General features: G+C 47.8%; 1 protein-coding gene across 1 annotated transcript; it reads left to right on the forward strand.

The window, feature by feature from the left end:
* Positions 1-6,626: 6,626 nt before the first annotated feature.
* LOC142470852 (vitelline membrane outer layer protein 1 homolog) lies at positions 6,627-11,536 on the forward strand. Its single transcript, XM_075577651.1, has 3 exons — positions 6,627-6,970; positions 9,445-9,557; positions 11,018-11,536. Exons 1-3 carry the CDS (start codon positions 6,806-6,808, stop codon positions 11,316-11,318), a joined length of 579 nt encoding a protein of 192 aa, XP_075433766.1. The 5' UTR covers positions 6,627-6,805; the 3' UTR covers positions 11,319-11,536.
* Positions 11,537-11,758: the final 222 nt, after the last annotated feature.

The following is an 11,758-nucleotide window of genomic DNA, read 5'->3' on the forward strand; positions in this document are numbered from 1 at the left end:
TGAGTGTGTGAGCTGTGCAGCAGGGTGTAAGTGGGTGAGCTGTGCAGCAGGGTGTGAGTGGGGGAGCTGTGCAGCAGGGTGTGAGTGGGGGAGCTGTGCAGCAGGGTGTGAGTGGGTGAGCTGTGCAGCAGGGTGTAAGTGGGTGAGCTGTGCAGCAGGGTGTGAGTGGGGGAGCTGTGCAGCAGGGTGTGAGTGTGTGAGCTGTGCAGCAGGGTGTGAGTGGGGGAGCTTTGCAGCAGGGTGTGAGTGGGGGAGCTGTGCAGCAGGGTGTGAGTGGGGGAGCTGTACAGCAGGGTGTGAGTGGGGGAGCTGTGCAGCAGGGTGTGAGTGGGTGAGCTGTGCAGCAGGGTATGAGTGTGGGAGCTGTGCAGCAGGGTGTGAGTGGGAGAACTGTGCAGCAGGGTGTGATTGGGGGAGCTGTGCAGCAGGGTGTGAGTGGGTGAGCTGTGCAGGACTGTGCAGCAGGGTGTGTGTGGGTGAGCTGTGCAGCAGGGTGTGAGTGGGTGAGCTATGCAGTAGGGTGTGAGTGGGGGAGCTGTACAGGACTGTGCAGCAGGGTGTGAGTGGGTGAGCTGTGCAGGACTGTGCAGCAGGGTGTGAGTGGGGGAGCTTTGCAGCAGGGTGTGATTGGGGGAGCTGTGCAGCAGGGTGTGAGTGTGGGAGCTGTACAGCAGGGTGTGAGTGGGGGAGCTGTGCAGTAGGGTGTGAGTGGGTGAGCTGTGCAGCAGAGTGTGAGTGGGGAAGCTATGCAGCAGGGTGTGAGTGGGGGAGCTGTGCAGCAGGGTGTGAGTGGGAGAGCTGTGCAGCAGGGTGTGAGTGGGGGAGCTGTGCAGCAGGGTGTGAGTGGGGGAGCTGTGCAGGACTGTGCAGCAGGGTGTGAGTGGGTGAGCTGTTCAGGACTGTGCAGCAGGGTGTGAGTGGGTGAGCTGTGCAGCAGGGTGTGAGTGGGTGAGCTATGCAGCAGGGTGTGAGTGGGTGAGCTGTGCATGACTGTGCAGCAGGGTGTGAGTGGGTGAACTTTGCAGCAGGGTGTGAGTGGGTGAGCTATGCAGTAGGGTGTGACTGGGGGAGCTGTGCAGCAGGGAGTGAGTGGGTGAGCTGTACAGTAGGGTGTGAGTGGGTAAGCTGTGCAGCAGTGTGTGAGTGGGGAACATCCCACAGCTTAATACGGCAATTTCTACCTTAATACCTGATATTTACCAGAGTCACGCTACTCCCCACTGTTGCTTCAATCACCATACTTTCGGGCAATCAGAAAACTCAAAGGGAGCTCTGCTGGACTGTGTAGCAGTGTGTGTGGGTGAGCTGTACAGCAGGGTGTGAGTGGGTAAGCTGTGCAGCAGGGTGTGAGTGGGGGAGCTGTGCAGCAGGGTGTGAGTGGGTGAGCTGTGCAGCAGGTTGTGAGTGGGTAAGCTGTGCAGCAGTGTGTGAGTGGGGGAGCTCTGCAGGACTATGTAGCAGTGTGTGTGGGTGAGCTGTGCAGCAGGTTGTGAGTGGGGGAGCTGTGCAGCAGGGTGTGAGTGGGTGAGCTGTGCAGCAGGTTGTGAGTGGGTAAGCTGTGCAGCAGGGTGTGAGTGGGGGAGCTGTGCAGCAGGGTGTGAGTGGGTGAGCTGTGCAGGAATGTGCAGCAGTGTGTGTCTTTTGTGACTGTGCTGCAGTGGGAGCACTGTATGCTGGGTGATAATGGTTGAAAGGCAGGGTTGCAGATCTGATAAGACATGTGAATGTGCTCACAAGTTATATTCTTTATTGGCTATACAGGGAAGAAGAATTCGGCGCAGCAGCTGACGAAATGCGTAGGTTACGTCACTGTGTCCACCAGCTGATTGTGGGAGGAGAGCTGAGTCACTCGAGAGGAGTGAGGAGTGAGAAGTGGCGAACAGCAGCCTGGTTGATACCGGCATCTGAGAGGAAGGTGTCAGCCCATGCGTGGTGGGATTCAACACAACAGTACAGCAGTAAAGATCTACCTGCTGCATCAACCTTTGTTTGGAGGAATCTGGCTATCGTGAGGGGGCGTATAGAGGAGACAGGACAGGGTCTCTAGTGTTACCCGGATCAGCAACAGCGCATACTTGCGTCGCAGATTGGCAGGCGCAGCTGACGGAGGGACGCAGGCACCCTTCGGGGTTCATCGCGTTTACACTCAATTGGTGAGACCGTTCCCTTACCCCCCTCTGCCTTTCCCTTGGATCCCATTTACAATGGATTGGCTGTAAGACCCGCCTCCCGAAAGGTTCTTAACACTGCCTCAACCTTTTCTAGATGTGAGTCCCAATCTGGACTATGAATTACCACATCGTCTAAGTACGCTGAGGCGTAGTTCGAGTGTGGGTGTAACAATTTATTCATCAACCTTTGGAAGGTTGCAGGCGCCCCATGAAGACCAAAGGGTAAAACAGTATACTGAAATAGACCATCAGGTGTGGAGAAGGCCGTTTTTTCTTTTGCTGACCTTGTTAAGGGAATTTGCCAATAACCCTTTGTAAGATCTAAAGTGGTTAGAAAACGAGCCCTCGCCAACTTCTCAATAACTCGTCTACCCGTGGCATAGGATAGGCATCAAACTTCGAGACTTCATTTACTTTTCTAAAGTCGTTACAGAACCGTATTGTCCCATCTGGCTTAGGTACCAAGACAATAGGGCTGGACCATTAACTATGGGACTCCTCAATTATGCCTAGATCTAGCATTTTCTTTACCTCTGACTGAATAGCCCCTCTTCTAGCTTCTGGAATTCTATAAGGTCTTATCTTAATGACTAGCCCTGGCTTGGTGACGAAATCATGAGAAATCATCCTAGTTTTCCCTGGTACGCTGGAAAAGACATCTCTGTTCCTTTTTACCAAATCTACAGCTTCTCTGTGTTGTTCAGGCATAAGTTCTGCCGATATTTGAACAAGTGGTTCCTCCCCTTTCCTGGATTTGTTAGCTACTACCGACAGACATACCTCTCTATCCTTCCAGGATTTTAATAAATTTATGTGATAGATTTGCTCTACCTTCCTCCGGTCTGGCTGTCAAATTTTATAATTCACCTGGCCGACCTGTTCTAGAACCTCATATGGCCCCTGCCAATGTGATAACAGCTTGCTTTCGGCCGTGGGAACAAGGACCATTACTCGGTCCCCTGGTCGGAAGTTGCGAACCGTAGCCTGTCTGTTGTAAAGGTTCCGTTGGGCCCTCTGTGCCTCTTCTAGATGCTGTCTGACTATGGGGGTAATATGCGCAATACGGTCTTTCAAATCATCCACAAATTGGACGACATTTTTCCCTGGCACAGCTTGTTGCTCCCACTCTTCTTTGAGGCTATCCAGAATCCCTTTTGGGCGTCTCCCATACAGGAGTTCAAATGGGGAAAACCCCGTAGAGGCCTGTGGTACCTCTCGGATAGCAAACAAGAGATAAGGCAACAAGGTGTCCCAGTTCTTCCCATCACTAGCGACCACCTTTCTCAACATCATCTTCAACGTCTTATTAAATCGTTCTACCAGTCCGTCCGTTTGCGGATGGTACACAGAGGTTCTTAGGGACTGTATTTTTAGCTCTACACATAAGTCTCGCATAAGCTTAGATGTAAACGGGGTACCCTGATCTGTCAAAATTTCTTTCGGTATCCCGAGTCGGGAGAATACCTGTAACAATTCCTTAGCTATAGCTTTGGAGGAAGTGTTACGTAAAGGTAGTGCCTCTGGGTATCGAGTGGCATAGTCTAGGATCACCAGAATGTACTGATGACCCTTGGCAGATTTCTCCAAGGGACCCACTATATCCATGGCAATCCTCTCAAATGGGACCTCAATAATAGGCATAGGGATCAATGGGGCCCTCAAACGTGGTCGGGGGGCTGTCAACTGACACTCGGGACAAGAGGCACAGAATCTCTTTACTGCATTATATATCCCTGGCCATTAAAATCTTTTTAGGATTCTTTGCTGTGTCTTCTCTACGCCCAGATGACCCCCCAACAAATGAGAGTGTGCTAGCTCTAGGACCTTCCTCACTAATGAACTGGGTACTAACAATTTTTCTATTTCTTGGCCCTCCTCTTGGCTCACATGGTATAACAAATCATTCTTAATATAGAAATATGGGTAGGATTCCTTTGTGGTTCCTTCTACCGGGACCGCATTAACTTCTACCGCCTGGCTAAACCCATTTTTCAACTGGGGATCATTAGCCTGTTCTCTACCAAAGTTAGTTAGGGAAAGTTCTAGACTTCCAAAACCTTCCTCATCTGGAGTTTGGTCGGTTACCTCCACGGGTAACTCAGACACCTGAGCATCAACAGGCCCTGTCTCGGACAACTCTTCTCCTTCTGGTCTCCCTCCGTTAGGAGTAGTGACCAGTGCTAACTGGGGTGGGGGTGTACCTCTTTTTTTTTCGTTTCTACGTTCTCGTTTTGACTTAGGGGTTTTAGACACCTCAGCGACTAATTCGGGGTCTGTAAATAGAAAAAGCTCATCTGGAGTAGGATTGTTTAAGGTGAGCTGTCCTCTGATCAGGGTGTCAAAACCAGGGAAATTACAGCCTAACACTAGGGAATGAGGTAACTTTGGTACAATTGCTGCCATAGTTTTGATGACTTGCCCCTCGACTTTTACTTTTATCAGAGTCGTGGTGTACGGAAGCGTACACCCATGCACATATAATACCCGCAACTTCTCACCCTGGGGTAACCGGAGAGGCTTAACCAACTTCCCTGATACCAAGCTAATATTACTCCCTGAGTCCACCAGGGCGGAGACTGGTTTTCCATTTAACATCACCGTGGTGAGGAAGTTGTGGGTACGTTTTCCCTCGCGGGTCATACCCACCACTCCACAAAATTCAGACTTCACAGAACCATATGCACACTCCATTGGCTCAGACAACTGTGGGCAGTGAGCCTTAATATGCCCCGTCTCCCCACACTCAAAACAAACAATTGGCCCAGTTCGTTCTTGAAACCCTTTCTGAAATTTAGAGTTTCTGTCCCTATCCGGGTTTTCTTCCACCCGCTCAAATCGTGCGAATGGTCGTGTGTCCTGGCGCCAGCGCTGGCCTCTACTGTTCGTGTTGGGACGTGGGTTGTAGTTGGTGCGAGTGGGGCGTGACAGTTCACGGGTAGCCAGAAACTGCTCCACTGCGCCTACCATGGCATCACAAGACAGGGGATCTCCCTGTCCCACTCACTGTTGAAGGTCCTGGGGTAATGCTCGAATGAAGCGGTCCAACACCACTATCTCAAGGATCCGTGTCGGGCTATGTTCCTCTGGTTTTAGCTACTAGGACGCTAGGTGAATCAAATCCCATAACTGGGACCTGGGCGGCTTCTTCGTCAAGGTCACAATACGCTTTTTGGGCTTCCCCCATTAAAAAGGGTGCGCTAATCCCAGCCCATTTGGTGCGGGCCCACCTTTCCCGGGAAGCGATTCGCTCAAAGGACCTGAGGTATCCCTCGACGTCATCGTGCGGCGTCATTTTCTGCAGGTACTCGTTCGCCTGGACGGGCCGCGCCGGGGCCGTACTTGACAAGCCCATTTTAATCTGGGCCAGCTGCTCAATCGGCTGCTTCTGTGTGTCTGCAATAATGTCTGGGCTGCAAGTATCCGGTTCGTCTCGCGTTGTGCAGCCGTGCTGTCCTGTCCCTGTTTGTTAGCTTCTTGCTGGACAGCGGTGCTGTGTACTAAGGCCTTCACAACGTCCTCCATACTGATAGTTACCGCGTGGACAGATTCCACCAGTCGCAATCTGTAGCTCCGCCCCTTTTACAGGGTGTTCGACATCCCACTTCTGATACCACGTGTGGCAGGATGGCCGTGGTAAGTGAGGAGACAACACGACTTTTCTGATGAAATAGTGCTGGTGGATTTATTTGTCCAAAAAAAAGGTAACTAAAACAATGGGTACACTGTCCCTTTAAATTAAACGTAAACAAAAAAACCTAACCCCGGTCGGGGCACTGTCTAAACAAAAGTGCAGGCTAACTACCTGGCTGGCTAGCTAACCTAGTCCAGCCCACCAATAGCAGTTGGCTCCTTACCTGGGAGCTTTATTCCCCCCTTGGGACAGGATCAATCTGGGCAGCTTGTGTATGTCAACACTCCTCTGTCTTCTCTCTGTGCCTCAGAGAGAGAGACTGCCGCCCCAGAGGCATTTCCTCTTCCTGTTTTTAAAGCAGGTGAAGGAGCGTAATTCAAATCACCTGTGGTCTGCTTGACAAGCTGAGTTAACCCCTCGTTTACTGGATAGCATGCATACTGCCATCTCCTATTCACATACACGGAGTCAATGACCCTGTCACAATATATATTCAGCACTCAATAGGTTAAGATGTTTTAAATAGTTTTTCTCATAAGGAATCTTGTGGTCAGTGTGAAACTAATAGAATACAATGTTATTGGTATCAGGGGCAACCTGAAACCAAGGAGTATGATGCCCATTTTAGTGATAAGACTTGTTTTTGTAAGTTCCTAATGTTCCTGAGATAAGGTACTTGATGGTAACAACAGAAAAACAAGTATGTAAACAAGTACGTCATTTAGTTGGCCAAAGCGTGTTCGCTGAGACAGTGATGTATATCTCTTCGATCTAAGGGTATAAAACGTAGCTGTCGCAGGATACGCCACTGCCTTCTCAGATACTTGCTCCCTTGAATAGAAGTATTTTGTATGTTGTATCCTTGCTGAATCGCTGAGCTGATTGAAGAAATAAAGATTGCTGATTTGAACGGCAAACCTGATTCCCGATTATTACATTGCCGAAGTTTTTCTCACCGTTGACATCTCTTGACATCTCCAGTTGAGTTCCTCAAGAACCCACCATGATGTTCCAGGCGGTCTCATCCCTCCTCCTCCTCTCTCTCTTCTCAGTCGGACAAGGGAACTCTAAAAATGTCATCAGTGTCTCCAACGGAGGTGAATGGGGTGAATGGGGGCCAGTTGAAATGTGCCCCGTCGGTTCCCATGTCAGAGGATTCTCTCTCAAGGTGAGATAAATATGTATAATAATATTATTTCTTGCATGGCAATGTATGTGCTTCTGTATATGGGATTGTGATGGCACAATATTTAAATTGCCCCGCAGAACTTACAATATAATTTTGTAGGCACAGTCAAATATTTTAACTTATGCCAGGACTTCAGAGGCAAGCTGCAAAAATCTCCTTTATAACTGTGATTTATACTTTTTACTCTCTGTATTTAAATGTAGGTGATACCCCCTTCCCTCATAATAGATCACCCCCTTTCATTGTCCATATTAGACACTATGGGGGCTTTGCACAAAGCTGTGATACAGTAAGTGTTTTTAAGTGAGATAAACGCCTTTATGGCGCAACTTTTTATCAATGACTGTGTTTTGGTGATAAAAAAAAAACACTTTTTAGGCGCCGGTTTGTGTTGGTTGTTTTTTGGTGATAAAAAGCTTTTTAACAGATGTCCGGGACTTTTTGTGAGTAACTACCTGGTCAATGGAAAGTGCTCTTAAAAGGTGATCTGAAGGAATTTTGTTCCGGAAATGGATTTATTCGTTATCCCCATCCCCAGTAAGTGTGCTAATCTTGAATTGTGTAACATTGTGTGTTCGTCTTATACAAGAAATAAATTACCATTTATTTTACCTTCTTGTTTTGCTTAATGAAATGATCCCGGTAATAAAAAGGTGTTATAGAACCTGGTCTCCCGTGACAGGATGTAGTTATTTAACAGTATTTTTTTTTTCGAGGGGCACACGATTGTTACCGCAGGCCAGCGGGGACCCCCGGACACCAGCGGGGAACACCCGGGGACACCCGCCGGCCAGTTGTATTAACGGTGTGCTGAATAAAAGGTACACAATGCTTTTCTCACTGTCTCCATTTTGTTTGCGTCAGCCTTCAGCTGGTGCAAAAATCTGGCGCGCTTTTACAGTACGATTCACGAATCGCTGCTTAGTAAATCGCGCTGACTGGCAGAAAACGGCACGTTTGCTGTTTTTTCCCTGATCGGGTGTATTTTTAATGCCTTTTACGGACGATAAAGCGCTGTTATCACTGCTTAGTGAATCGCGCCGCAGGCAGTATCAGACTTAAAAGTCATTTATTGGACTTAAAAGCAGTTATCACTGCTTAGTGCATAGCCCCCTATATATAGGAAATATTACAATCCCCTTTTATTCCCTTATTGCAAATTCACTTTTTAACCTCACTTTTCTCTCCCTCGCTCTTTTCCCTATGAGAAATCTCCTTACATTCCCTAATATAAATCCTTTTACTCTCCCAATCAGTAATTACCATTGTTTTACCTATTTAGATAATCCCCCGTACTATCCCCTTGATAGAAATCCTTTAACTCTCCCCCTATTAGAAATCTCATTTTCTCTCCCCAATCATAACCCCCCTTATTCCCTCTATTAAGCATTCCACTTATTCTACCCTATAAGAAATCCTCCCCACTATGTTATATCCTCTTTATACGTCCCCCTATTACATATCTCCCTTACTCCCCCTATTATATATCTCCCATACTCCCCCTATTAGAATCCCCCTTACTCTCCCTATTAGAATCCCCTTACTCCCCCCTATTAGAATCCCCTTACTCCCCCCTATTAGAATCCTCCTTACTCCCCCTATTAGAATCTCTCTTACTCCCCCAATTAGAAATCCCCTTTGCTTTCCCATAGTCCCCTTAATCCCAAACCTCACTATAACACCCCCCAGCAGTTTCTATTCCCTTTCATTGATCTTTTCTCAAAGAAGCTCCCTGTAACTCCGTCCTGCCCCCACTGCTGCCTTCTTACCCCATTTAGGTCTGTTCCCGTATCAAGCCCCTAATGAGAATCTCACTTATACCCCAAAAAGAGCCCCTCGTTCTAATATCAAACAATTAGGATTTATCTGAGAAGCAACATCGGTAAATTATATGGTCAGGTCAGTGACGTGTTTAATGGGTTAAAGGGTCAGTCCCACGTAGGAGCAAAGTGACCAAATGACAGGGACATGTTTAATGGGTTAAAGGGTCAGTCCCACGTAGGAGCAAAGTGACCTAATGACAGGGACATGTTTAATAGGTTAAAGGGTCAGTCCCACATAGGGGCAAAGTGACCTAATGACAGGGACGTGTTTAATGGGTTAAAGGGTCAGTCCCAAGTAGGTGCAAAGTGACCTAATGACAGGGACGTGTTTAATGGGTTAAAGGGTCAGTCCCACGTAGGAGCAAAGTGACCTAATGACATGGACGTGTTTAATGGGTTAAAGGGTCAGTCCAACGTAGGGGCAAAGTGATCTAATGACAGGGACGTGTTTAATGGGTTAAAGGGTAAGTCCCACATAGGGGCAAAGTGACCTAATGGCAGGGACGTGTTTAATGGGTTAAAGGGTCAGTCCAACGTAGGGGCAAAGTGATCTAATGACAGGGACGTGTTTAGGGGTTATGAGTAGTTATATATGAAATTGATACATTGAAATTGAACTTCCTGATACAGTTGGAAGAGACGCATGGGGTCGGTGAGAGTTTGACTCTGACCGCGATCCGACTGTACTGCGTTATTGAAATCGACGAACTGAATGCAACTTTAATCCACTCTACTGAAGGAAGGTGAGAAAGGCACAGAACAATCACAGCCTTACAGGTCTCTTCTTCACTCGTACAGAGCTTCCCAAACCTCACAGGTCTCTTCTAAACATGTACAGAGCTTTCCCAAACCTCACAGGTCTCTTCTTCACATGTACAGAGCTTCCCAAACCTCGCAGGTCTCTTCTTCACTCGAACAGAGCTTTCCTAACCTCACAGGTCTCTTCTTCACATGTACAGAGCTTTCCTAACCTCACTTGTCTCTTCTTCACATGTACAGAGCTTTCCCAAACCTCACAGGTCTCTTCTTCACATGTACAGTTCTTTCCTAACCTCACAGGTCTCTTCTTCACATGTACAGAGTTTCCCAAACGTCACAGGTCTCTTCTAAACATTTACAGAGCTTCCCAAACCTCACAGGTGTATTCTTGACATGTACAGAGCTTTTCTAACCTCACAGGTCTCTTCTTCACATGTACACAGCTTCACAAACCTCACCGGTCTCTTCTTCACATGTACACAGCTTTCCCAAACCTCACAGGTCTCTTCTTCACATGTACAGTGCTTTCCTAACCTCACAGGTCTCTTCTTCACATGTGCAGAGCTTCACAAACCTCACCGGTCTCTTCTTCACATGTACAGAGCATTACCAAACCTCATAGGTCTCTTCTTCACATGTACAGAGCTTTCCCAAACCTCACAGGTCTCTTCTTCACATGTACAGTGCTTTCCTAACCTCACAGGTCTCTTCTTCACATGTACAGAGCTTTCCTAAACATACAGGTCTCTTCTAAACATGTACAGAGCTATCCAAACCTCACAGGTCTCTTCTTCACATGTACAGAGCTTTCCTAATCTCACAGGTCTCTTCTTCACATGTACAGAGCTTTCCCAAACCTTACAGGTCTCTTCTTCACATGTACAGAGCTTTCCAAACCTCACAGCTCTCTTCTTCACTCGTACAGAGCTTTCCAAACTTCACAGGTCTCTTCTTCACATGTACACAGCTTTACAAACCTCACCGGTCTCTTCTTCACATGTACAGAGCTTTCCCAAACCTCACAGGTCTCTTCTTCACATGTACAGAGCTTGCCAAACATATATTAGGATGACAGGATGTTGGAGAATATAGTGAGGGGTGTATAAGGCAGTGAGGAGGGCAGCAACATGTTGGGGTGTATAGGGAGGGAAATTAAGGCAGATGGGAGGATAGCGGGGTGTTTGGGTATATAGAGAGGGGTATCACCAGGAGATTAAGGGAGGAGGTCACATCACTTATAGATTTAAAATCCCCTTTATTCTCACCCTATTAGAAATCCCCTTTACTCCCCAGGACGTAGGACAGGGGCGATGCCCCTATATAGATAATTGGTCAGACCTCCCCTAAAGTCCTGTGCCCCGTCCTACAGGTCAGGTCTCCTCTGCAATAGGTCTTAGGACGTTTTCTCTTCACCCCTTACCATGTTCTCATTCTTCTCTCTCAGGTGGGGCACATGGATTTCCCCTTTATGGTGTCATTACGGCAACCTCATGGCTTTCTCCTTGAAAGTAGAGCAAAGTCGTGGGCGTGGTGACGAATATGACATTGCCACCGCCAACATCCAGTTTAAGTGCTCAGATAGCCGGAACATCCTTGGTTTTTTGCCTCCAGTGGGGTCAGACAAAGAGTGGAGCCAGTCCTGCAGATACGGGATCTGTGGCATCCGCACCAAGGTGGGGACACCCCATGGATTCGGAGATGACCCGCTCCTCAGTGATGTCCAGTTCACATGCTGTGCCAACTGAGTCTTCTCTCTTCTCATCTTCCCAATGAAGGTCCTCCAGTTGGTCAACATTCAACTGGGCAGGACTTGGGAGGGAAGATTTGGGGGGTTAAGTCTGTGACATCTCTAAAAATATCTGGTGGAGTTGGTTGGAGATGCAGATCTTTTAGGTCCTAAAGTAGAGGGACATTTGTACTGTTCAATTTGAAATTGCAAAATAAACCTGATTTTTTATGTACTGTATTTGCCTGGCTATAGGGCGACCCTGAATACAAGGTGACCCCCTCATTTCAGTAGTAGCAGGAGAGAAATAAGTTTACAAATACTCTGCATCTCTCTCTCTCTCTGTCTGTCTCTGTGCCTCTGTCTGTGTCTCTCTCTTTGTCTCTGTGCCTCTGACTGTGTCCATCTTGCTCTTTCTGTCTCTGTGTCTCTATGTCTGTCTCTGTGTCTCTCTGTCTG

The sequence above is a fragment of the Ascaphus truei genome, chromosome 20, assembly GCF_040206685.1.
Source record: "Ascaphus truei isolate aAscTru1 chromosome 20, aAscTru1.hap1, whole genome shotgun sequence".
NCBI classification, from domain to species: domain Eukaryota; kingdom Metazoa; phylum Chordata; class Amphibia; order Anura; family Ascaphidae; genus Ascaphus; species Ascaphus truei.

What these genes read in the sequence shown, in the direction of transcription:
- LOC142470852 (XM_075577651.1), top strand. Translation starts at nt 6,806, where the DNA reads ATGATGTTCCAGGCGGTCTCATCCCTCCTCCTCCTCTCTCTCTTCTCA. An exon ending in TCAGAGGATTCTCTCTCAAG is followed by an intron (nt 6,971 to 9,444) that starts GTGAGATAAATA and finishes TTCCTGATACAG; the next exon opens with TTGGAAGAGACGCATGGGGT. An exon ending in ATCCACTCTACTGAAGGAAG is followed by an intron (nt 9,558 to 11,017) that starts GTGAGAAAGGCA and finishes CTTCTCTCTCAG; the next exon opens with GTGGGGCACATGGATTTCCC.